The 27,140-nt window shown below is 52.3% G+C and overlaps 2 protein-coding genes across 6 annotated transcripts in view; one reads left to right on the top strand and one right to left on the bottom strand.

Moving 5' to 3' along the window:
* The window catches only part of zfand2a (zinc finger, AN1-type domain 2A), a 34,796-nt gene extending 24,918 nt beyond the window's left edge, over window positions 1-9,878 (bottom strand). For 2 of the 3 annotated variants that reach the window (XM_072481015.1, XM_072481018.1), the window contains exon 1: window positions 9,703-9,878. The gene's annotated coding sequence lies outside the window, so the exon portion shown is untranslated. Of the gene's footprint in view, window positions 1-2,249; window positions 2,273-9,702 lie in introns of those variants that run through there. The other variant, XM_072481017.1, reaches the window with a different exon arrangement.
* LOC140394132 (uncharacterized) overlaps window positions 1-22,542 on the top strand; it is a 59,880-nt gene extending 37,338 nt beyond the window's left edge. Inside the window, exons 2-3 of one of the 3 annotated variants that reach the window (XM_072481010.1) lie at window positions 431-518; window positions 12,346-22,542. In XM_072481010.1, coding sequence (XP_072337111.1) covers window positions 14,362-15,993 — 1,632 coding nt within the window. In that variant the 5' untranslated portion in view covers window positions 431-518; window positions 12,346-14,361 and the 3' untranslated portion in view covers window positions 15,994-22,542. Of the gene's footprint in view, window positions 1-430; window positions 519-2,250; window positions 2,819-12,345 lie in introns of those variants that run through there. The other 2 variants (XM_072481011.1, XM_072481012.1) reach the window with 2 other exon arrangements.
* The last annotated feature ends 4,598 nt before the right edge of the window (window positions 22,543-27,140 follow it).

The raw sequence follows: 27,140 nt of genomic DNA, 5'->3' as shown, positions 1-27,140 counted from the left end.
GGGAAGCTTCCATACCCCACACCAGGTAAGATCAGGTAAAAAAACAATCCAACCAGTCTGCAAGTATACTCATGCGACAGGGTGTTTTTCTAATAATTAGCTAACATTCTATATTTAATATCCTGCATGAATACAAGACTAGTCTTGAATTGCATTTTCAAATGCAGCAACTGTTCTGCAGAGAAAGTGACAAATTTTAGCATAATTTTACATGCGAGCACTTCAGATTCATTACTGAGACAGCAAGTGTCGATGGCTTTGCACAATTCATAGTGAATCTGGCAGCTCAGCAATGATTCTGCCTCATCAAAACCACGACAAGATGTTCACAGTGACAAGGAGAAGCACACATAAATCGGGAATGCTCACACCACCGACAGTTGACGGGCTGTATGGTCTACTCCTGATTGTATGTGTTCTTGTATTGCAGAATGGTACGCGGTCAAACTTGCATGGATAGTATGCTTGTTGAACGATCTCAAGACAAATCAAGCTTTCACTATACTACCAGTCTCGAGGTACATTACAGTTTGCTTCACCAGTTCTGTTCGGCCTCCTTTAGTGCCAGCTTCCGAACACTCACTGGGGTCTCCCAAGAATATTTAGAATTTCTACAGTGCAGAAGGAGGTCATTTGGCCCATCAAGCCTGCACCGACCCCCTGAAAGAGCACCCTACCGCCCCACCACTCTCCTGCCCTATCCCTGTAACCTAACCTGTACATCCTTGGACATTAAGGGGCAATTTGGCATGGCCATTCCACTTAACCTGCACATCTTTGGACTGTGGGAGGAACCAGGAGCACCCGGAGGAAACCCACACAGACAAGGGGAGAATACACAGACAGTCACCCAAGGCTGGAGTTGAACTCAGGTCCCTAGTACTGTGTTGCAGCAGTGCTAACCACTGTGGTTCCCAGTATATTTGAACAAATATTTATTTTCCTGTTTTGTTTTAAGCAGGACTGTCATAAAAAGTGCATCAATAGAGTTTCATGCCCCAAGTCAGGAGCGTAATGGAATACTCTCCACTTTCCTTGGCGAGTACAGCGTCAACAGCACTCAAAAAGCTCAACACCCTCCAGCATGTCATCCACCACCTTTAACATTCACTCCCTCCACCACCCAGCGCACCATGGCTAGTCAATACCACCGACAAGCTGCACTGCACCAACTTATCAAGGTGTCTTTGACAGCATCTCGCAGAACAAGGGCAGCAGGCTCATGGGAACACCATCAACACCAGGTTCCCCAAGGCATACATCATCCTGACTTCAAAACATTTTGCCATTCCTTCATCGTCACTGGATCAAAAGCCGGTAACAGCATTGTGTACCATCACCACACAAACTGCAGTGGGCCACAAAGGCAGCTCATCGCAATATCCTCAAGGGCAACTAGATATGTACAATGGCTGGCCTTGCCATCAATGCTCACAGCCCATGAATTAAGAAATCAAATTTGAAATATTAACATGAGCAGCAGCAAAATCATTGCTAATGAGAGAAAAACACCCAATTCGATGTGGGATTCTCTCGTGGTCTTCCCATGGCGAGTGGCTGTACTGCACAACCAAGTGTGAGAGATTCAACAATATGTCTGTCATTACAGTGGGCATAGAATCCCTATGCTGCAGAAGGAGGCCATTTGGCCCATCAGATTACGCTGCAGGAGGCCATTCGCCCCATCACGTCTGCACTGAAGCTTCGAACGAGCAGTCTATCCATATCCACTCACCCACCCACCCCTCCCTACCCTTGATAAAATGCAGGACCAAGTCAATTACCACACATTGGTCCATATGTTTACGGTCCACATCTGCAGGGAACAGCTGAGCCACATAAACCATCCTCTGTTACATCCCCCAGCTGCACTCATCTGGGACAGAATGAGACAGACTCCTACAATTTTGTGTTAAATTTAGAGTACCCAATTATTATTTTTTCCAATTAAGGGGCAATTTAGCGTGGCCAATCCACCTAACCAGCACATCTTTTGGGTTGTGGGGGTGAAACCCACGCAGACAAGGGGAGAATGTGCAAACTCCACAGGAACAGTGACCCAGGGGGCCGGGATTCAAACCCGGGTCCTTGGGATTCTTACAATAATCCTTCATTTCTTGAGGGTTAGGGGGGTGGAAATAGGGAAGGATTCTTGTTTTTAGTCAGCAGCCACAGCTGAAGAAAGATGGGGGGTGGGGGGAGAAAGAGAGAGGTAGAGAAAGAGAGATCCAGCACCTGTAGCACCTTACCCAAGCAAGGAGCGTGCACTATGAGAGAGGATGAGCCCCTTGATGTGGCACTTGGTTACGGAGACCAGGTTTCATCGACTCAGAGTTAGCTTATATCAGATGGGGTGGTTAAGATCGACACAATTCACCTTGATGCCCTGGGCCAGAGAGGGAAAAGATAGCAGTCAGGAAAGGGCAGCGTTGACAGTAATGTTCCCCGTTTTCTACTACCCTGCCAGCAGTCATCCTCTGAGCTCACCGAATGAGAAACAAAAATAATATTATAATAATCTTTTTTGTCACAAGTAGGCTTACATTAACACTGCAATGAAGTTACTGTGAAAAGCCCCTAGTCACCACATTCCAGCGCCTGTTCGGGTACACAGAGGGAGAATTCAGAATGTCCAAATTACCTAACAGCATGTCTTTCGGGACGTGTGGAAGGAAACCGGAGCACCCGGAGGAAACCCACGCAGACATGGGGAGAACGTGGAGACTTCGCAAAGACAGTGACCCAAGCCGGGAATCGAACCGGGGACCAAGGAGCTGTGAAGCAACAGTGCTAACCACTGTGCTACCCACAGCATGTGGTGAGTTGCAGGAGTGAAACGAGGTAACCCCAGGAGTAAGTCATGATGCTGATGTCAAAAGATGTGAAAGCTCAAGCCAGACAGAAGAAATAAACAACAAAGTTTGTCATTACCCAGTCTACACAATTGTGCACAGGTCAAAAGAACCAACGGGGTTAAGGACAGATATCAAACGATGTACAGGTCCAGATGAAATTTGTCGAAGCGAAGAGCAGGCATCATTTTATATGCGGACTGAGCTCACATGCCTCATATTTACCACACCATCGTACATCGAAAGCTAGCAAGGGATGGGTCATTATCACTCAAAATTGCAGACAGGTACAATCCCCAAGCTTTAAAGTGCAGCTTTCAGGTCAAGTTTGTTTAATCAATTCTCACTCACGCTTTCAAATTATCAGCAATGCCACAACAGCGATACATTCAAAAATCTACCCAATTATAAACAAATACCATGTCCTCAGCTTTCTTTAAATCATTTATTCCAACATTGTTGGAATCACTGGCAACAAGCTATTGCTGACAATACATCAATCACTCATTCAAACACAGCAGCCAGAGTTACAGTCTCACACCGCCTGCATTCCTGGTGAACCAATTTCATTAAATAACTGACACCCAGTCCATGATACGAAACACAAAGATGCCAAGTAGACAGTTGGAGCGGTAAAACTCCACTTTCAGAGATTCATCGACATGCTTCCCAATTCGTGGACTGAGTCAGAACAACTGGCATTTTCCCAGTCTTTAGAGCGGTCAAACTTCCAGAGGTATTGCACAGGAAGGGAATGAGGCAAGAATTGCTTTTGGTGAGCGGATGGAAAGCTTGGCCGCAGGGGTAGGTTTTTTTGAGGACATCAGGGATGAAGCTACCCTGACCCGCAGTGGCCTACGTCTCCCACTCCCAGTCGCTCCCCGCCCACCATTCCTTCTACTGATCCACCAACCCCCAGAATCCTCCCTCTAGATGCACAGGCTTTCTCCACCTCTATGCGCCTAACAAACCCCTCCCCCTGCTCTCTCCTTGACTGTCCATCTATCTCCCGCCCATCCTCATCTGTCACTCTATCCATCCTCCGGCCTCATCCCCTGGTACCCCTTGCATGCCTCCTTCTACTCTCCCACCCCTCCAGCTTAGAACCCCCCCATTTCCCTACCCCTCTCTGCCTCCCTCCCGACTTCCACTGTCGGCCTGCCTGCCTCCCTTACCCTCACTGTCTGTTGTCTGTCTCTCCCCAATCCCTCCCTCCCCATTCCCTCTGTCTCGATCTCCCCCACTTCTCACTACTGCATCCCCCCCTCTCTACTGCCTCCCTTCCCTCCCACTCTCTCTCCAGCCTCCCTCTCTTCCCCCCTTCCCGCCTCCCCACTCTTCCCCCCCCCGCCTCCCCTACTCTTTCCCCCCCTCCCGCCTCCCCTACTCTTTCCCCCCCCTCCCGCCTCCCCTACTCTTTGCCCCCTCCCGCCTCCCCTACTCTTCCCCCCCTCCCGCCTCCCCTACTCTTTCCCCCCCTTCCGCCTCCTCCAGCTTCCACCCCTCCTGCCTCCCCCACTCTTCCCCCCCTCCCGCACTCTTTCCCCCCTCCCCCGCACTCTTTCCCCCCCTCCCCCGCACTCTTTCCCCCCCTCCCCCGCACTCTTTCCCCCCCTCCCCCGCACTCTTTCCCCCCCTCCCCCGCACTCTTTCCCCCCCTCCCCCGCACTCTTTCCCCCTCCCCCGCACTCTTTCCCCCCCTCCCCCGCACTCTTTCTCTCCCCCCCCCCCCCCCCGGCGTCCCCCCCTCACGCTTCCCCCACCCTCCCCACCCCATCCGGCCACCCTCACTCTTCCCCTCCGGCTTCCCACACTCTTTTTCCCCCCCCCCTCCCGGCTTCCCCCACACTTTCCCCCCCCCCTCCCGGCTTCCCCCACTCTTTCCCCCCCCCCCCCCTCCCGGCTTCCCCCACTCTTTCCCCCCCCTCGCGCACTCTTCTCTCTCCCGACTCCCCCCTCTTCTCTCTCTCTCCCGACTCCCCCCTCTTCTCTCTCTCTCTCCCGACTCCCCCCTCTTCTCTCTCTCTCTCCCGACTCCCCCCTCTTCTCTCTCTCTCTCCGACTCCCCCCTCTTCTCTCTCTCTCTCTCCCGACTCCCCCCTCTTCTCTCTCTCTCTCCCGACTCCCCCCTCTTCTCTCTCTCTCTCCCGACTCCCCCCTCTTCTCTCTCTCTCTCCCGACTCCCCCCTCTTCTCTCTCTCTCTCTCTCTCCCGACTCCCCCCTCTTCTCTCTCTCTCCCCCGACTCCCCCCTCTTCACTCTCTCTCTCCCCCGACTCCCCCCTCTTCTCTCTCCCTCTCCCGACTCCCCCCTCTTCTCTCTCTCTCCCGACTCCCCCCTCTTCTCTCTCTCTCTCCCGACTCCCCCCTCTTCTCTCTCTCTCTCTCCCGACTCCCCCCTCTTCTCTCTCTCTCCCGACTCCCCCTCTTCTCTCTCTCTCTCCCGACTCCCCCCTCTTCTCTCTCTCTCTCCCGACTCCCCCCTCTTCTCTCTCTCTCTCCCGACTCCCCCTCTTCTCTCTCTCTCTCCCGACTCCCCCCTCTTCTCTCTCTCTCTCCCGACTCCCCCTCTTCTCTCTCTCTCTCTCCCGACTCCCCCCTCTTCTCTCTCTCTCTCCCGACTCCCCCCTCTTCTCTCTCTCTCTCCCGACTCCCCCCCTCTTCTCTCTCTCTCTCCCGACTCCCCCCTCTTCTCTCTCTCTCTCTCTCTCCCGACTCCCCCCTCTTCTCTCTCTCTCCCCCGACTCCCCCCTCTTCACTCTCTCTCTCCCCCGACTCCCCCCTCTTCTCTCTCCCTCTCCCGACTCCCCCCTCTTCTCTCTCTCTCCCGACTCCCCCCTCTTCTCTCTCTCTCTCCCGACTCCCCCCTCTTCTCTCTCTCTCTCCCGACTCCCCCCTCTTCTCTCTCTCTCCCGACTCCCCCCCTCTTCTCTCTCTCTCTCCCGACTCCCCCCTCTTCTCTCTCTCTCTCCCGACTCCCCCCTCTTCTCTCTCTCTCTCCCGACTCCCCCCTCTTCTCTCCCGCCTCCCCCTCTTCTCTCTCCCGCCTCCCCCTCTTCTCTCTCCCGCCTCCCCTCTTCTCTCTCCCGCCTCCCCCTCTTCTCTCTCCCGCCTCCCCCTCTTCTCTCTCCCGCCTCCCCCTCTTCTCTCTCCCGCCTCCCCCTCTTCTCTCTCCCGCCCCCCTCTTCTCTCTCCCGCCCCCCTCTTCTCTCTCCCGCCCCCCTCTTCTCTCTCCCGCCCCCCTCTTCTCTCTCCCGCCCCCCTCTTCTCTCTCCCGCCCCCCTCTTCTCTCTCCCGCCCCCCTCTTCTCTCTCCCGCCCCCCTCTTCTCTCTCCCGCCCCCCTCTTCTCTCTCCCGCCCCCCTCTTCTCTCTCCCGCCCCCCTCTTCTCTCTCCCGCCCCCCTCTTCTCTCTCCCGCCCCCGTCTCCCGCCTCCCTCTCCTCTCTCTCTCTCTCTCTCTCCCGCCTCCCCCTCCTCTCTCTCTCTCTCTCTCTCTCTCTCCCCCGCCTTCCCCTCCTCTCTCTCTCTCTCTCCCCGCCGCCCCTCCTCTCTCCCAACCTTCCCACCCCTCTCTCCAACCCTCCCCCCTCCTCTCTCCCAACCCCCCCTCCTCTCTCCAACCCCCCCTCCTCTCTCCAACCCCCCCCCTCCTCTCTCCAACCCCCCCCTCCTCTCTCCCAACCCCCCCCTCCTCTCTCCCAACCCCCCCTCCTCTCTCCCACCCACCCCCTCCTCTCTCCCAACCCCCCCTCCTCTCTCCCACCCCCCTCCTCTCTCCCAACCCCCCCCTCCTCTCTCCCAACCCCCCCCTCCTCTCTCCCACCCCCCCCTCCTCTCTCCCAACCCCCCCTCCACTCTCCCACCAACCCCCTCCTCTCTCCCAACCCTCCCTCCTCTCTCCCAACCTGCCCCCCAACCCCCCTCCTCTCTCCCAACCCCCCCTCCTCCTCTCCCAACCCCCCCTCCTCTCTCCAACCCCCCCTCCTCTCTCCAACCCCCCCCTCCTCTCTCCCAACCCCCCCCCTCTCTCCCAACCTCCCCCTCCTCTCTCCCAACCTCCCCCCCAACCCCCCCCCTCCCCCCTCCTCTCTCCCAACCCCCCTCTCCTCTCCCCCAACCTCCCCCCTCCTCTCTCCCAACCTCCCCCCTCCTCTCCCCTCCTCTCTCCCAACCTCCCCCCAACCTCCCCCTCCTCTCTCCCAACCCCCCCCCTCCTCTCTCCAACCCCCCCTCCTCTCTCCCAACCCCCCCTCCTCTCTCCCAACCTCCCCCCAACCCCCCCCTCTCTCCCAACCCCCCCCTCCTCTCTCCCAACCTCCCCCCTCCTCTCTCCCAACCTCCCCCAACCTCCCCCTCCTCTCTCCCAACCCCCCCTCCTCTCTCCCAACCCCCCCCCTCCTCTCTCCCAACCCCCCCCCCTCCTCTCTCCCAACCCCCCCCCCTCCTCTCTCCCAACCCCCCCCCCCCCTCTCTCCCAACCCCCCCCCTCCTCTCTCCCAACCCCCCCCTCCTCTCTCCCAACCCCCCCCCCTCTCTCCCAACCCCCCCCTCCTCTCTCCCAACCCCCCCCCCTCCTCTCTCCCAACCCCCCCCCCTCCTCTCTCCCAACCCCCCCCCTCCTCTCTCCCAACCCCCCCCTCCTCTCTCCCAACCTCCCCTCCTCTCTCCCAACCTCCCCTCCTCTCTCCCAACCTCCCCCCCAACCCCCCCCCTCCCCCTCCTCTCTCCAACCCCCCCTCCTCTCCCCCAACCTCCCCCCTCCTCTCTCCCACCTCCCCCCAACCTCCCCCTCCTCTCCCCCAACCTCCCCCCTCCTCTCTCCCAACCTCCCCCCAACCTCCCCCTCCTCTCTCCCAACCCCCCCCCTCCTCTCTCCCAACCCCCCCCCCCTCCTCTCTCCCAACCCCCCCCCCCCTCCTCTCCCAACCCCCCCCCCCCTCTCTCCCAACCCCCCCTCCTCTCTCCCAACCTCCCCCCCAACCCCCCCTCCCCCCTCCTCTCTCCCAACCCCCCCCTCCTCTCCCCCAACCTCCCCCCTCCTCTCCCCCAACCTCCCCCCAACCTCCCCCCAACCTCCCCCCCCTCCTCTCTCCCAACCCCCCCCTCCTCTCTCCCAACCCCCCCCCTCCACTCTCCCAACCCCCCCCCCTCCACTCTCCCAACCCCCCCCCTCCACTCTCCCAACCCCCCCCCTCCACTCTCCCAACCCCCCCCCTCCACTCTCCCAACCCCCCCCCTCCACTCTCCCAACCCCCCCCCTCCACTCTCCCAACCCCCCCCCTCCACTCTCCCAACCCCCCCCCTCCACTCTCCCAACCCCCCCCTCCTCTCTCCCAACCCCCCCCCTCCTCTCTCCCAACCTCCCCCTCCTCTCTCCCAACCTCCCCCCAACCTCCCCCCTCCTCTCTCCCAACCTCCCCCCAACCTCCCCCTCCTCTCTCCCAACCCTCCCCCTCCTCTCTCCCAACCCCCCCCCCTCCTCTCTCCCAACCCCCCCCCTCCTCTCTCCAACCCCCCCCCTCCTCTCTCCCAACCCCCCCCCTCCTCTCTCCCAACCTCCCCCCTCCTCTCTCCCAACCTCCCCCCAACCTCCCCCCTCCTCTCTCCCAACCTCCCCCCAACCTCCCCCTCCTCTCTCCCAACCTCCCCCCAACCTCCCCCTCCTCTCTCCCAACCTCCCCCCAACCCCCCCCTCCTCTCTCCCAACCCCCCCCCTCCTCTCTCCCAACCCCCCCCTCCTCTCTCCCAACCCCCCCCTCCTCTCTCCCAACCCCCCCCCTCCTCTCTCCCAACCCCCCCCCCTCCTCTCTCCCAACCCCCCCCCCTCCTCTCTCCCAACCCCCCCCCTCCTCTCTCCCAACCCCCCCCCCCTCCTCTCTCCCAACCCCCCCCCCCCTCCTCTCTCCCAACCCCCCCCCCCTCCTCTCTCCCAACCCCCCCCCCCTCCTCTCTCCCAACCCCCCCCCCCCTCCTCTCTCCCAACCCCCCCCCCTCCTCTCTCCCAACCCCCCCCCTCCTCTCTCCCAACCCCCCCCCCTCCTCTCTCCCAACCCCCCCCCCTCCTCTCTCCCAACCCCCCCCCCCTCCTCTCTCCCAACCCCCCCCCCTCCTCTCTCCCAACCCCCCCCCCCCTCCTCTCTCCCAACCCCCCCCCCTCCTCTCTCCCAACCCCCCCCCCCTCCTCTCTCCCAACCCCCCCCCCTCCTCTCTCCCAACCCCCCCCCCCCCTCCTCTCTCCCAACCCCCCCCCCCTCCTCTCTCCCAACCCCCCCCCCTCTCTCTCCCAACCCCCCCCCCCCTCCTCTCTCCCAACCCCCCCCCCCCTCCTCTCTCCCAACCCCCCCCCCCTCCTCTCTCCCAACCCCCCCCCCTCTCTCTCCCAATTCACTATGACTTATGCAAGACTTACAACACCAACACCTACCTAAACTAGCGCCATTATACAAGTCACATTTTTCTCTCTCGCTCTAACACTCTCCCCTTTCCCTATGCATCTCTCGCTGGCTCGCACTCCTCGTTCACCCTCTCTCTCGCTCACCCTCTCTCCTTTCTACCTCCTCTCTCGCTCTCCACTCTCCCTCCTCTCTCTCTCTCTCCTCCACCCCCCCATCTCTATCTCCCTCTCACTTTCCTGTCTCTCTCTTGCTCTCCCCATCTCTCTTCCCTCTCCTCTCTACCTCCCTCTCTCGCCTCCCCCCCTCTCTCCATCTCTCTTTAATCTCCCCTCTCTCTATCCCCATCTCTCTCCTCTATCTTTTCTTTCTCCCCCCTCCTTCCTCCTCCTCCCCCTCTTCTCTGTCCTTACCTCTCTGTCCTGTCCTGCCCTTTCTTTTTCTCTCTCGCTCGCTCACCTGTTTGTGTCTCTTCTTCCCGAGCTCTGCTCCTGTCTCGCCCTTCGCTACCGGCGCGGCCTGATGATGTCATAACCCGGTCCTATATATAAATGCGGGGCCTTTTCTCCCCACCCCCTACATTCCCGTCATCGTCACCCTGTCCTTCTTCGATATCCGCTCCGCCTCTTTGAAAACTGTGTGGCGTGTATTTCTTTGGAGAAGGCCGCAGCGTCATTCCGTCGGTCGCGTCCGGATGACGTATAAAACATCTTGTGACGTCCGCGCTGACGACGTCAGCGAGGACTCAGTGAGGCCGGGGTTTCATTCATAAAAAGTGAGGAGCCGTTCCCCCTCCCTTCAACACTGTCCACTCCAACCAGGCCCCACACTGCAACCAGCATTCACACACTGCTTCAAGTAATAGGTTGCACTTTAGCTCAGGATTATTACTGTTGTGATTGAAGTTTTATTGGATTCTACAGCTGACTTCCACAGAAAAATGCCCTCTCAATCTGATGATCTCACTGAGGAAAAAGCAGAGTCATTGTCATGACTCGACTCAAAAACTGCATTGTCATTGTTTACATAGAAACAGTGAACAGTACAGCACAGTTCAGGCCCTTCCGCCCACGATGTTGTATTTGATGGTATCGTTGCACTTCCTCAGTATTCCATTCTTTGAAAAGAGCTTTATGGTTGTAACAGCCATTAATTAAAACACTTCTTTCTTTCTATTAAAAATATAATAATAATGCTCGTGCAGTGCCTGGTCACAATCTCAGTGCTTTGCAGCAAAGGAAGTGCTTTTTGATGTCTAGTCATTGCTGTAAGGTAGGAAATGTGACCCCTAATTTATTGACAGGTCTAATAAACAACGGTGTTTGAATGACAACATCATCTATTTTAATGAAGAAAGTCAAAGGATAAATCTTGGCCAGGTCAGAGCAGCAGGAGTTGGCCATACACTATAAATTTCAATATGTAGATTTTATATTGTCAGCCAGTATCTGATATGTATAAAACCGATCACAATGCTTAAAGAGTTTTAAAACAAAACTACCAAAGGATTCACAACGTGCAGACTACACTCACTTCACTGAACATGCACATTTCACCGAGCTAACCTCTGAGAATTTAACTAATTAAATCTCATGACTTGAAAAAGGACCATCATGTCCATTAAGCATTGGCATGCAAGATTATAACAATCCAAATTTGAAAGAATCGGCACCTTCGCCGGCGTAAATGATGAGTCAAAAATCAGAGTTCCTTGAACGAAAGGATTTGCATTTATATTGTGTTTCTCATGACCTCAGTGGGAAGTCAATTAGTTCAGTTGGATAATGCCAACAGTGTCGGTTCAATTCTCGTATTAGCTGTGGTAATTCATGGAGGCACTGCCTCCTCACCTTGCCCCACGCTTGTGGAGTGGTGCTCCTCAAGCTATCTCTAATGATTGTCTCTCTCGAATGGAGAGCGATGCTCAGCCATGATCGAATGGCAGAGCAGACTCGATGGGCCGAATGGCCTAATTCTGCTCCTATGTCTTATGTTTCTGGTACAAAGAACAATACAGCACAGAAACAGGCCCTTCGGCCCTCCAAGCCTGCGTGGACCATGGTACCTGCCTAAACTAAAACCGTATGCTCTTACGGAGTCCGTATACTTCCATTCCCACCCTATTCATATATTCGTCTAGATGCCCCTTAAATGCTGCTAACCTACCTCCTCCCACCACCTTCCCAGGCAGCACATTCCATATATTTACCCCCCTCTGTGTAAAAAACTTGCCTCACACATCAGTTCCAAACTTTTCCCTACCCACTTTAAACCTATGTCCCCTAGTACTTGACTCTCCGACCCTAGGAAAGAGCATCTAACTATCCACTCTGCCCATGCCACTCATAATCTTGTAGACCTCTATCAGGTCGCCTCTCAACCTCCGAAATTCCAGTGAGAACAGACTGAGTTTATCTAACCTCTCCTCATAGCTAATGCCCTCCATACCAGGCAACATCCTGGTAAACCACTTCTGTACCCTCTCCAAAGCATCCACATCCTCTGGCAATGTGGCAACCAGAATTGTACACAATATTCCAAATGAGGCCTAACTAAGGTCCTGTACAGCTGCTACATGACTTGTCAATTTTTACATTCAATGCCCTGACCGATGAAGGCCAGCATGCCATATGCCTTCTTGACCACCTTATCCACATGCATTGCCACTTTCAATGATCGGTGGACATGCCGCCCAGATCTCTCTGCCAGTCGGTACTCGCAAGAGTTCTACCATTTATTGTGTAATTCCTACATGCATTGGACCTTCCAAAGTGCATTACCTCACACTTGTCCGGATTAAACCCCATCTGCCATTTCTCCGCTCAAGATGCCAACCAGTTTATATCCTGCTGTATCCTCTGACAATCCTCTTCATCATCCGCAACTCCACCAATTTTTGTGTTGTCTGTGAACTTACTAATCAGACCAGCTACATTTTCTTCCAAATCATTTATATAATGACAAAATAGTGCAGATGCTGGAAATCTGAAATAAAAACAGAAAATGCTGGAAACCCAGAAGGTCCAACTGAATCAGTGGTGGGATGGCTCTGAAGAAGAATCGTATGGATTTTACACGCTAATTCTGTTTCTCTCTCCACAGATGCTGCAGACCTGCAGAGAGTTTTGAGCAGTTTCTATTTTTATTGCCTATGGTACTTCGTGGACTATGGATAATTGTCTAACCACAACCTCGGTATGTCTCAAGGTGCTGAAAAGCAATGAAATATATTTGATGTGTCATCACTAATACAGTTGAGGATTGGTTTCGCTCAGTTGGCTGGATTGCTGGTTTGTGATGCCGGGCGCCGCTAACTGCACGGGTTCAATCCTCATAGCGGCTGAGGTTATTCATGAATGCTCCGTCTTCTCAATCTTGCTCCTCGCCTGAGATGTGCTGACCCTCAAGTTAAATCACCACCAGTCAGCTATAAAAGGGAAGAGCAGCCTGTGGTTCTCTGGGACTGTGGCGACATTTACATTTAATACAGAAAAACATGGCAGCCAATTTGTGTACATAGTGGGCAGAATTTACCGGCTGTTCATGCCGGCAGGATATTTCGGTCCCACTGACGTCGCACCCCCGCCTCGGGTTTTCTGGCGACGAGAGGTGCAGTCAACAGGAAATCCCGTTCACAACACCGGGACCCGAAAATCCCGCTGGCGGGCCACCTCCGCCACCAACAAACATGCTGCAAGTTTCACAGTAAATCCTGCCCAATATCTCACAAACAGCAATGAGATCAATGGCCAAACCATATAAATGATATAAATTAAAGAATATATGTTAAGCCTGCTCTTCCTTGAATAGGGCTTGTAGCCACCTAAATTGGCCAACTCCCGATTTAAAATGGCGAACTGCAAAGGCTGATGGGAAAGTCAGCCAACATAGACAGAAACCAGCAGCTGCAGGTTTGCTCTGTATTTACCTCTGCAAAGGCCAAACAACATCGATACCAGCAACCATCAGCATAACAAAGTAACAGCATACTGATGAGCAATCCCCGGGAACAATAAGTAACATTTTGGACACACAAAGCAAAGCCAGACTCCTCGGCGCCAGCAGGAGCCAACACAAAGGAGGTGAACGAGCACCTCAAGACCGCCCATCGATCAGGGAACCGCTCCAGTATTGGAGAAAATCGAACCAAGCGATTGGGACAAGGTCCAATCACTTGGGACCAGGTACAGGGTCCGCCCCGAAAGGCGGGAAGCCCCTGGGGACTATAAGAGATAAGCCTCAAGTTCAACTCGCTCTCTTCACCTCTGCGTCCTGCCCGGGTCACCCAGCAACACAAACCAACATTGACCGTGACCGGTGCAGTGACCCCCGACGAAGTAAGTCGTAATTCAACGCTCGCTATGGGATAGGCGCTCCTAGCTACCAATCCGTACCAACTTCGAATCCCGCAGACTCAGAACCCGAACGATAGGCCATTTGTTCCCCTGACCTGGTGGGCCAGTCCGAAGTTAAGTATAGGCCTGTTAGTCATAGAAGTAGCTTAGACGTAGAATTTGTGCATGAGTAGCGATTACTATGTATAATAAATGTGCTTTGATTTAAATCTTACTAATCGGTGTACTGGGTTATTGATTATTACTCGGACTTGAACCTCGTGGCGGTATAAAGATACCTGGCGACTCGAGAGCAAAGGTAATAAAACAGAGTAATTGAACCAAGGAGAAAGTTAGCAACATTATTTGGCGACATCCTGACAGGACCCGATCTAGAAGTGGCATAACCACTCCGGGAGAACCCAAGAATTTGAATTAGAGATCCAATTGGGAACAGAAAACCACAAGCGTTCAAGCATTTCTGATCAATACTCATAATTCGGAAGTGTGTGTATGCATGCGTAACTAACAGGGCGATAAGGTAAAACTGATAGATTTTTTGTTGCAACAAAACTGTCGGGAGTTTGTATATCGGAAACTAGCGAAAGCCGTCCCCGTATTTACAGCACCACCTTAATACCCCTGTCCCAAATTTGAAGAGCAGCATTCGGATAGGAAAGATGGCAATGCAGGCAATGCAACGCCTCATGACCCAGAGGAATTTGCGGTCGCAGCGACCAGCAGCAGTAGCGTGGGACAATGTCCCATTTGAGAGGAAGAGATCATGAAATATCTCAAAGGGAAAGGATGGCCCCTTTGGAATGAATTCTGTGACAACGAGGAATCAGGCCCCGGGAGTATAGGACATACTTGGTGGGAGAACCTGAGCGAGATCCACAAAAAGAGCTTAGGGAAAGCTCGCAAGGCAATCGTGTCCTGCTTGGCACAATTGCGAGGCACAGAGGAGGTTGTTAGGACGCTCCGGAAAGAAGTAGAGAGCATACATCGAATGAGTAAGGTCGATGTAAGCGAGGTAGAGCGAGAGAATTTAGAATTGAGAAGGAAATTGGCAGCAAAAGATGGAGAGGTGGAGGATGCCAAAAGGGCACACCAGTCTTGTCTGGCGCACTTAAGCAGCTTCCAGTCTCAATATGAAAAGGCCTATCAGGACAAGCAACGTGCAGTCCTGGTACGAGAAGAAACAGAAAAGCAGGTAGAAGCATTGCAGAGACAGTGCAGCGACCTAAAGGCAGCGTTAAGAGCACTCCATGTTGCCACCACAGAGCAAAGACAAAGCACGCTAGATCACGCAAAGTGCTGGAAGCAGATTGCAGAGTTGCAATCGCTGCTTTCAGTTCAGAAAGGTTTCCAGGAAACCTTTGGAGCGAAATTAGATCAGGAAGACGCCCCTGATTGGGAAGAATTGAATGAAACAGCGCAAAGATATATTCAGGGAACATGTGCGCAGGGAACTCCACAAAAGAGGAAAGCACCCCAACCCCCCACAGAGCAGATAGTTCACACTCCAATTAACCCAGTCACCACCCACCGCACAGCCACATCGGACGATGCGGATTTTCTATACTCCATCCCCTTAACAGTGACCCAATTACGGGACGCGTGCGATAAGATCACACCATTCCTCCCCACCTCAGAGCCCCACCATTTCTTTGCCACAGTAAAGCATCAGGCGACCATGTATGGCCTGGATGAGCGAGAGCATGTAAAGCTCACAGTTTTAAGTTTAGACCTTTCAGTCGCAGCAGCCCTTCCCGACCCACAGAATGTAGGAGGAGGCACCCTTGCAGAAATGCATACCGCGATCCTGGATGCGATCGGGTATAACCGGGGTGACCCCATAGATGGCCTCAACAAATGCAGGCAAAAGAAAGCCCAGCACCCCACAGCATTCGCTGGATGCCTGTGGATCCACTTTGCAGCAGTCTTTGGAGACTTAGACCGTGCCCATTTGTCCCCAGACAACATAGCCAAATGGACCCGCACCCTCATCTCCCATGCCACAGAAACAGGACAGAAAGCTTGCGCGAGTTATGATCCCTCAGAGGAGGCCCATAATGAGAAGTGGGTAGTGAAAAGATTGTCCCGCGCCTGGGAGCGATCTGTACAAAGCAAACCCGCAGTCAAGAATCCCGAGGAAAAGCAGGCCGACGCAGATATACAGGCAGTTACAACACACCAGAACCCCGCATGGGTGAATGAAGGAAAGAACAGTCCCCCACCCAAGTCACAGGAGTGTTACAACTGTGGACAGTTGGGACACTTCGCAAGAGAGTGCAATGCCCCTAAAAAGCCACAGAGCGCCCAGCAGACGGGCACTCTGAGTAAGAAGAAGACAGAGCCCATTCATAGTGTTAGCGCCCGTTCAGATCAGACGGACCTGACCGTAACGGACTGACGGTGTTCGGGCTCCCCCAGTTGGGTCTGCGACACCCTTTGGGATAGGTCTGGATGACCGGTAGTTGCAGCGAAAATTCGGGGACAGCCCATTGAATTTCTATGGGACACAGGAGGGTCCCGCACCACAATAAATTCCTCCACCCTGTTTCAAAAAGACACGTGGCCCACTACAGCCACCATCACCCTCAGTGGCTTTACAGGCCACTCACAGCAGGGACACATCACAGCCCCTGTACCCATTCAAATCGGTAACATCACCACCAAGCACCCCGTGGTTTTAGTTGATCTGCCCCACGCAGCAGAACACATTCTGGGAATCGATTTTATGAATTCCCAAAACTTATCATTTGATCCAGTCAACCAGTGTGTCTGGAAAATGGCAAAATCTGCAAGAGCCCCCGCAACGCTCAACATAGGAGAATACGCCAACAAAATTAGCGCAGTAGGTGAATTTTGATTCAACCTGACCACGCTTAGCACAGACAAGCAGGATAGGGCAGTTCTGCAAAAGAACAGGGCAGCATTCGCGACCCACAAACACGACTGTGGCCGGATGACTGGCTCCGCACAGATCACAGGACCTGACCCTAGACCCCAAAAACAATATGGATTTCCCCAAGAGGCAGAGGGCGAAATCGCAAAAGTAATCGAAAGCTTATTAGCGCAGGGCGTACTTAGATCAGTAGCCTCCACTAATAATGCCCCGATTTGGCCAGTGAGAAAGCCCGATGGATCATGGCGACTGACCATCGATTACCGGGAACTCAACAAAATCACCCCCGCAGCAGCCCTCACAGTAGCAGCAAGTCCCAAGACCATGCTCAAGCAGGGACTCAATTCCCGATTCTTTACGGTTTTGGATGTCAGTAATGGATTCTGGTCCATTCCATTGGCAAAGGTGTGCCAATACAAATTTGCCTTCACTTTTAAAAATCAGCAGTACATGTGGACATGCCTTCCACAAGGATTCCACAACTCCCCCTCCATTTTCCACCGACAGCTGGCAAATGGTTTAGCCAAATTCTCTCGCCCCGAATGTCTGGTTCAGTACGTAAATGACCTACTACTGCAGACAGACACCAAGGAAAAGCACATTGAGCTTCTGTCCGAACTCTTACACTCAATTGGTTGTAAAGTCAACTCCAAAAAGGCCCAGATTTTGGAAGATAAGGTAATATATTTGGGAACAATTATCACACATGGTAAACGCGAGATCGAGCATAAAAGGATTGACTCGATTGCTAAATTGCCCCTTCCCCAGAACGTTTCACCCCTCCTGTCATTTTTAGGACTGGTTGGCTGCTGCCGAAACCACATTGACGGTTTCGGCAGCAAGGCAGCACCCCTCTCAGACCTCCTAAAGAAAGGAGCCCCCTGGGAATGGTTTCCACAGCATACAGATGCTGTGGATTCTTTAAAACGGGCACTCATAGCAGCCCCCGCATTACAAGTTCCAGACCCGCTTTCCCCTTACGCTATAGAGGTAGCAACCACAGACCGCACCCTTTCGGCCGTGCTCCTCCAGGAACGGCACGGCCAGTTAAGGCCCGTGGCTTACGCCTCCAGAATTTTAGATGCTGTGGAGCAGGGATTTTCAGCCTGTGAGAGCCTCCTGCTCGCAGTATTTTGGGCAGTTCAGTATTTTTTGTATATCACCGGACCGAACCCCATCACAATTCTCACCGAACACACCCCCACACAACTTTTACTGGACGGACGACTCAAGGACGGTACAGTAAGCCAGATTAGAGCAGCTAGATGGACCTTCTCTTGCAGGGACGGGACATCACTGAAACGGACAAAGAATGTGAAATTATCTCTCCACACCACAACACAGGCCCCTTTATTGCTAAAACACCCCCCAGAAAGATAGGTAATTCAACCCAGGGCCCCCAGCACACAGACACATGTGAGCCCATAAGGATATATGTGGATGGATCTTCCACAGTATTGGATGGGAAGCGCATAACAGGTTGCGGTATTTATGTCGAGGACGCGCAGGGACGCGCCCTAGAGGAAATATCATTAAAACTTCCAGGCCACTTAGGTGCGCAGGTAGCAGAACCTGCGGCCATTCCATATATAGTGGACCACCCAGATTCCTTCCCCAGCCCAGCAGACATATACTCGGATAGCCTCTATGTCTGCAACAGCCTCACGGAATTCCTGCCCCTGTGGAAAGCAAGAGGATTTGTTTCCGCAGACAGAAAACCCCTCCCCTCAGCCCCATTACTCCGTCACATTTTAGAGAGAGCACAGAACAGGACTTTTGGGATAGTCAAAGTTCGTAGTCACCATCGTTCCTTCCCCCCTGGAAATGTAAAAGCCGACGCACTGACTAAAGCAGGTTCCAGGCATGGATACTTTTGGACACCCCCCGAAAGCGCACCAGTGAATGCAGTTCAGGTCTCGCAGACTAGGATCGAGGATCTAGTGCAGCCCCAGAAGCAGGACAGCAATCTCAGGGAGATTTTAAAAGGAAACTATCCAGCACCCTACGAGAGATTTTAAAATGCTTTGACCACACATGACGGTGTGGTGTTAAAAGACGCCCTTTATGTGGTTCCTGAACAGGACAGGAATCAACTGATTTGTTTGTTCCATGACAGTCATGGACATCAGGGAATCGATCCCACTACAGCCCACCTCAAGCAGCTTTGTTGGTGGCCGAATTTAAAGGACGATGTAAATCACTACATCGAGAATTGTCTTATCTGCGCCCAGAATAATCCAGACAGATATGCCAAAAAGGCTGAGCTGAGCCACACCCGACCCGTTAATGGCCCCTGGACTAATCTCCAGATTGATTTTATAGGATTATTGCCCCCTTGCAGGAATGGTTATAAATATGTACTCATGGTTATAGACACGTTTACAAAAGTGGTGGAAGCATTCCCAGCCTGAACAAACACTGCAAAAACCACAGCCAAGGTTTTGACCCACCACATCTTTACAAGATCGGGACTCCCCCGCTGCATTGAATCAGACCAAGGTTCCCATTTTACAGGACGTGTCATGCAGAACGTCCTCACTATATTTGGCATTACCCAAAAATTCCACATAGCATACCACCCACAGTCGAGTGGTATCATGGAGCGCATGAATTGGACCCTAAAATCCACCCTCAGAAAAATGGTCCAGCAGAACAACACCACTTGGGACTCAGTCCTCCCTTTTGCGCTGATGTTTTTGTGTAATACAATTTCAACTTCCACAGGTTACACCCCACACACCCACGTGACCAGACGCTCCATGAAAGGCACAGAATTTTTATTAGGTTTAGACTTGACCAGCCCCGAAGTGACGGCCCTCACACACGAGAAAGCAGTAGAGCAATTAGTGAATAATGTTAAAACGGCTCAGCTAGCAGCCACAGTGAAATTGGGCACACGAAAAAAGCAGAGCAAGGCTTGTTTCGACAAGACAGTGCATGCGACTGAGTTCCGTGTAGGACAGCAAGCCATGCTCTCCGTATACAACCCCAGCACATTACTGTCACCAAAGTACTCGGGTCCGTACTCCATTGCGGACAAAGTAAGCCCTTCCGTATACAAGATAAAGTATCCCAACGGTAAGACTGCGTGGTTCCATATCAACCAGCTGAAGGCATACGGAACACAGTCTAACCACTCACACCACGTCATGCTCGACACAGCAGACCACACCCCACCCACAGCCAACGTAACCCTACCATACCCCAACACGTCCAGCCCAGCCACAGACTCGACCTCAACTCCACCCCCGAAATATACACTCCGCTCCGGAATGCCTGCCGACTGCAGCAGCAGAGACAGCGACTGTGACTCGGACAATAGCCACAGCGCGCCTCCCTACTATCCCCATGCAACAGGACCCACACCCAGCGAATCCGACCACGATCCGAGTGATCCCTTCATGATCACTTTCCTGAACAAACCCCATCACCGACCACCGACCGACCATGACGACCCCGATTCCGTCCCCACACAACTAGACACCACCTATTGGCACAGAGACAACTCATACAGACTCGTCCGAAACGACGAGAGCGACCCCAAATCACACCATGCAGCCCTATCAACCTTAATGCATTCAAGTGTTTGGCACCTGGGAGAAGATGACGACCTTGAGTCTGACTCCCAAAACAAGAACTCCTTTGCGACCCTGTTCACAACCGATAACTGAGGTGTCCAGATGATGTTTTAAAGGAACCGCTTGGGAGAAACAGTGTCCTTTCTGATGGAACCTGCAGCATGTTGTATGTTGTTTGTAAGTGTTTTGTTAAATGTTGTATGTCAGACTGGAACATTTTTCCATGGCCCCACGCCCTTTCGGCCAAAACCTCTGAGGACTTGCCCACAGAGACTTGCTATTGGGCAGACGCTAGTTCAGAGGAACTAGTTTGTCTGCAGACACTTGTTAAGGTCCCAGACGCCAGTTCAGCGGAACTCGTCTGTCGACAGATACCACACGCCCGTTCATAACTGCCCTTCTGGTTCAAGGAAAGAACCAATACGGCAGCCCCCCCCCCCCCCCCCACGATGACTACATTTCTTTCCCGTTCTTGGCGGTTGCTCAGGCAGTGGAGAAACGGCTTGGGACCCGCCCTGCCTGGGAACCCCCCTCTGGTCAGCTGCGCTCGGGTAGGGGAGACACGGCATTGGTAGCCATCCTAACCAGGGACTCCATCCAAGTCTTACCCGTCGCGGCCCATACGCACCTCATTTTGGAAATTTTAGTTCAAAAAGTTTTGTTTTGTTTCAGGTAACCCTTAGGTTGCCGACCACATGCTATTTACATCCTGAAACATTTGGATGATAGATCGCACAGTCTGCGAGACGGCTCGCACTGGTTCATTATTTGAAAGTGTGTCGTGTCCTAAAATTCGGTTTTTGAAAAAAAAAAATGAGAGAGTCACACATAGTGACCAATTATAAAGGGAGTAATTGGCACTAAAGGACAGACAGGTTATCATACGAGATGTTAAACCAAGATAGTTACAGACACTATGCTTGATTTCCACAGAACCCCAGAAGCTCCAGGACCGGAGAAGAGAAGAGAAGAGAAGGGAAAGAAGAAGAACCATGAGGACTTCCTTCGGATGGTTCATCATCACAATGGACATTGGGTTGCGCGCAAACACGAACCCCATGACTTCAAGCCCCCCAGCCGTTAATGTTTCACTTCCCCACAGTACCCAGAGCCCAGTCACCAGTGACACCGCACCATCTTGGTGTGCCAGGTTTATAACCTGGTATTCCCTGTCCTACGTGATAGAATCCTTGTTGGTATTGGCGATACTCTGCTGCATCGTGCAGACTATGCGTCTAAGAAAATGGAGAAGGAGAGCCTACCGCGCTCGCACCCCGGTATATAGGATCAGATCCCCTATTTTCGGATACAACCAGACCCCCGACCCCCGCGATCTATAATAAAGAGCATTCATTTGCGGTTTTATTGTAAATAAAGAAATGTAAAGAAATGTTCATGAGCAATTGTACGATCCTGAGCTTGACTGCCAAGCCAGGAAAAATGTGTATAAACTGCTATGATTTTGTTTGTATAGATGAGGAAGTTAGAGTGATGAAATGTTTAAGTGAGAGTAGTGTATTAAGGATAGTTAGAGGTTCCCAATTTTTTTGTTTTGTAATGCATGTCCCTGTTTGACATAGCGCCCATTAGAATTGTCAGTTAAAACATTTTTGCATAGTTATGGTCAGTGTAGAGGCCATGAAAGAAGTGCTCACCAGGTCAGGGAATGGAAAGCAACGTAGTTATGTGATCCTTTACGCTTCGTGTTAGGATCACAAGGAGGGGGTGTAGCCACCTAAATTGGCCAACTCCCAATTTAAAATGGCGAACGGCAATGGCTGATGGGAAAGTCAGCCAACATAGACAGAAACCAGCAGCTGCAGGTTAGCTCTGTATTTACCTCTGCAAAGGCCAGACAACATCGATACCAGCAACCATCAGCATAACAAAGTAACAGCCATCTGCATACTGATGAGCAATCCCCGGGAACAATAAGTAACATTTTGGACACACAAAGCAAAGCCAGACTCCTCGGCGCCAGCAGGAGCCAACACAAAGGAGGTGAACGAGCACCTCAAGACCGCCCATCGATCAGGGAACCGCTCCAGTATTGGAGAAAATCGAACCAAGCGATTGGGACAAGGTCCAATCACTTGGGACCAAGTACAGGGTTTGGCCCGAAAGACGGGAAGCCCCTGGGGACTATAAGAGTTAAGCCCCAAGTTCAACTCGCTCTCTTCACCTCTGCGTCCTGCCCGGGTCACCCAGCAACACGAACCAACATTGGCCATGACCGGTGCAGTGACCCCCGACGAAGTAAGTCTTAATTCAACGCTCGCTACGGGATAGGCGCTCCTAGCTACCAATCCGTACCAACTTCGAATCCCGCAGACTCAGAACCCGAACGAAAGGCCATTTGTTCCCCTGACCTGGTGGGCCAGTCCGAAGCTATGTATAGCAACTACGTTGCTTTCCATTCCCTGACCTGGGGAGCACTTCTTTCATGGCCTCTACACTGACCATAACTATGCAAAAAGTTTTTAACTGACAATTCTAATGGGCGCTATGTCAAACAGGGACATGCATAACAAAACAAAAAAATTGGGAACCTCTAACTATCCTTAATACACTACTCTCACTTAAACATTTCATGTTAGTCATAGAAGTAGCTTAGACGTAGAATTTGTGCATGAGTAGCGATTACTGTGTATAATAAATGTGCTTTGATTTGAATCTTACTAATCGGTGTACTGGGTTATTGATCATTACTCGGACTTGAACCTCGTGGCGGTATCATAAAGATACCTGGCGACTCGAGAGCAAAGGTAATAAAACAGAGCAATTGAACCAAGGAGAAAGTTAGCAACAGGCTGTGTGTTTTTATGTCCACATGTTCGCATTACTGTCTCATCCCAAAGATGGCATCTCCAACAGTACAGCAGTACAGTACCACTAAGCCTCATTACATTCTCAAGTCTCCGGAGCAGGGCTTTAAACTGAGATGATTAAGGTATTACCAATGAGTCAAGGTCGATACACTAATGACAGGTCTCCCCCTCCAGGTCCTAGGGATGAGAAAGAGTGACTGAACAACCACTGCTAGTTCACTGGCTGAGGAGAGTCAAGCTGACATCAGGCATTAAGGCAAAGAGCAACTTGTATGTAATGTCCCAAGGTACTTTCCAGGAACGTTATCAAACAAAATTTGACAGCGAGCCATGGAGAAGATATGAGGGCAGATAAAGGAATGCTTGTTCAAAAAGGTATGTTCTGAAGAATGTCTTCAAGAAATAGAGAGAGGGAGCAGCAGAGAAGTTTTGAGAGGGAATTCCGGAACTTTGGGTCTTGGTACTGAAGGCACAGTGGGACGTACCTACCAGAGGGGGCGACAGAGTGGTATACAGTCAGGACGAACTGGCCCTGGAAATCCTTACCAATCACCTCAGACCCCTTTAAGTGCCCTGGTGCGAGGTCGAACATGGACAAGAAAAGCTCCTGCCAATTATTTAAGGAACATATTTTTTTTTATTCAACTTTTTCAGTTTTATACATAATCAGTAAAACAATAACAAAACCCAAGAGAGTCCTCCCCTCCCCGTGAAAAAAGACCCCCAACAAAAAGACCCCGCCCAGCACCCTCCTCGTTCCCCCACCTAATAACTAACGGTAACCAGCTCTTTGAAGTGCGGAGTAAACGGCTGCCATCTCCGGTAGAACCCCTCAATTGTTGCCCTCACGGTGTACTTAACTTTGTCGAGATATTAAAAACTCCATAAGATCCACTAGCCATTCTGAGGCACTGGGCGCGAAAGCTAACTTTCACCCATCAGCACCTGACTTCGAGCAATCAGTGAGGTGAAGGCCAGAAAGGCAGCCCTCGCCCCTATCTGGAGCTCCGGCAAGTCCAGCACACCAAATATGGCCCCAAGGGACATGGCTTCAGTTCAATTTGAAGAATCGGCAACATGGTGCTGAAGAAGGAGACCCAGAGCCCCTCGAGTCTAGAACATGTGCGCATGGTTAGCCGAAACCCGTCCCACATTGCTCACACTCACCCTCCACCCACGCAACCAATCTGCTCATCCTGGATTTGGTCAAATGGGGCCTATGTACTACCTTCAACTGTCAGCCCTAACTTCGCACTGCGAGGTACACAATGCCAGGGCCACGCTGGTAGAGACCATCTAAGCTCACCAGAGGACCATCCCCCCCCCCCCCCACAATGTACTGCCTTCCCATGTCTTCTTTACCAGGCCCCCTCCCCTTCCCACAGGGACTCCTGATATAGGGAGACCCCCGACAGGGACACCTGCAATAGGGGGTCTCCCCACAGGAACCCCTGTAATAGGGAGACCGTCCTCAGGGGCCCCTGTAATATGGAGACTCCCCTCAGGGACCCCTATAATCGGGGAACCCAGGGGGAGCCATCGATAAGTGGAGATTAACAAAGATGTCAAGGACAAAAAGACAAAGGGAATGTAAATGGTGTTGATTGTGACTGAGAAGGGTGCTGATAATGGCACATTAAGAGAGCAGAATGAGTTAATGGCAGACAGGAGTCGTGTGGTTCACTGATACCTGGACAATGTTTAGTTCCATTCTATTATAACCCACAAATACCTTGCAGAATATGAACTCCTCCGTTATGGGGGTGGGGGCCTTCTAAACAATGTATAGATGGATGGTATATAAAGCCGGCCAGTTAGGCACCGGCAAGGCAGGTCCAGTTAGGACCTATGTGATGCATAAATAGTTATTGTAAATAAACTAAGTTTCTTTGAACTACTCGCTGTGGACTCCTTCGTGGTCTTATAAAACTGGCGACAAGGATCAAGCTGGATAGCTATCAATGCTGCAACACCATCAGATAAGCCACGTCCCGGTCCCTGTCAGATAAAGGTTGGATTTCTCTTTTCCTTCTGCCTTTGTTCGGACGGTTAGATGTCTTTGACGTCAGCTTGGAAGACTGGAATCAATATGTGGAGCAAATGCAACTGCTTTTTCAGACCCAACAATATCACTGAGAATGACTGGCTGAAATCGTATTGTTGACTGCCTGTGGTGCACATATGTTTGGAATGATCTGAAGCCTTACCCGGACACAAGAACCTTCGCCCAACTAGTAACTCTAGTGGGGCAGCATTTTAAACCAACTCCATCCATTATCGTACAGTGGTCTAGTTTCAATACTGCGGAGCGGTGAGTCAATCACCGAGTATTTGTCACAGTTGAAAAAGATTGCAGAGTTTTGAGAATACGGCTCTGCCCTGCAAGAAATGCTGCGAGACCGTTTAGTATGTGGCATTAACAATGCCGCCACCCAAAAGAGATTATTGGCTGAACCTTCCCTGAATCTATAACAAACCGTACAAATTTCACTGTCACGGGAAAGTGTAGAGCGAGGGGTGCAGGACATACAAGGCATGGAAGTAAACGTCTTGGGGCGTGCCCCATCCTGGCGCAGGACCCTTCCCCAGCCAACTACACTGCCCTGGACTGAGCGCCATAAAGGTCCAACCTGTTGGCCGAAGGCTGAGGTGTCCCGACGAGAAGTTTTCCCGGAATCAGCTGGGGAAAGCGGATCGTTGTGGGCCCAGGCGGAGCGCAGACCACAGACCAACCAGAGATCCAGGCGTCCCGGTAGATGTAGGTGTCAGCCGAGAACCCATACCTTCCATTTGGAAGAACCTGATGAAGATGACTGCATGCAGTTAAATTGAGTGGCGGAACCTAGGTTGGCCCCCATGAAGATCACAGTGCAGGTCACTGGCTATTCGTTGGACATGGAACGGGACACTGGCGCGGAGGTTTCCGTTGTGGGACAGAAGACATTCAACCATATTGGACAGGGCATACAAGACTTGGATCTGAGCGATCCCAAGGCTAGGTTGGTCAATTATACTGTTGAGCCATTGGCCAGTTACCACCATGGTTTACGGTCACCAGTCGGCACGCCACCCTCAGATGGCAAGGCCCTGTCTCATTGGGCCATGATTGGCTGTGCCATTTGCAACTAATTTGGCAACGTATCCTCCAGATGGAGTCCGGGGGCTTAAGCGAAATGTTGGGCAAGTACCCCGCAGTATTTCAACCTGGACTGGGGAAGATCAATGGGGCTGTAGTTCACATTCATATCGACTCGGGAGCCCAACCTCGGTATTTCCGGGCACGCCCAGTTCCCTATGCGTTGTTGGAAAAAGTTGAAACTGAACTCAGTCGATTAGAAAATCTGGGTATTATACTGGGGCTGCTTCGGGTGTTTGGGTCTTTCTCAGGGTACAAATTAAATCTAGACAAGAGTGAATATTTTGTGGTCTCTCGACCGGGGGCGGGGGTGGAGGGGGGCTGCCATTCCGTAAGGCAGGGACTCACTTTAGATACCTGGGGGTGAAGGTTGCTCGGGATTGGGGGGCTCTGTAGGTACAACATTTCTAGTTTGGTTGGGAGGATGAAAGCTGATCTGGCAAGGTGGGATGGTCTCCCTCTGTCACTGGCGGGTCGGGTACAGGCGGTTAAAATTAACCTGTTTATTTTCCAATGCCTGCCAATTTTCCTGCCAAAGGCATTTTTTAGAGAGATTGAAGGGATGATTACCTTGTTCATATGGGGAGGGAAGGTGGCCAGAATTAGAAAGGTGCTACCACAGAGGGGAAGGCAGGCAGGGGGTTGGGTCTTCCGAACCTGATGTATTATTACTGGGTGCGAACGTGGAGATGGTATGGAGCTGGGTCAGAGGGGTTGACTTCCAATGGGTCAGAATGGAGGAGAGTTTGTGTATGGGGTTGGGATTGAAGGCGCTAGCACCAGCGCCTCTCCCGACGGCCCAGGGGAAATACTGAGGGAGTCCGGTAGTAATAGCTTTGTTGAATATTTGGAGGCAGTTTCGCCAGCACTTCGGGTTGGGGGCAGGGTCAAGGGAAATGCCGATTTGGGGGAACCATAGATTTGAGCCACGGAAGTAGGATGGACGTTTTCGGAGATGGGAGGAGAAAGGAATTAGGACACTAAAAGATTTGTTTCTTGGGGGTCAGTTTGCAGGATTGAAGGAACTGGGAGCGAAGTATGGGCTGGAGTTGGGGGAAATATTTAGATACATGCAGGTTCGAGACTTTGAAAGAAAGGAGATGTAGCACA

This window comes from Scyliorhinus torazame, chromosome 17 (assembly GCF_047496885.1).
Source record: "Scyliorhinus torazame isolate Kashiwa2021f chromosome 17, sScyTor2.1, whole genome shotgun sequence".
In the NCBI taxonomy this organism is placed as follows: domain Eukaryota; kingdom Metazoa; phylum Chordata; class Chondrichthyes; order Carcharhiniformes; family Scyliorhinidae; genus Scyliorhinus; species Scyliorhinus torazame.
Note: the sequence above shows the minus strand (reverse complement) of the source record. Positions and strands in the feature narration are given on the sequence as shown.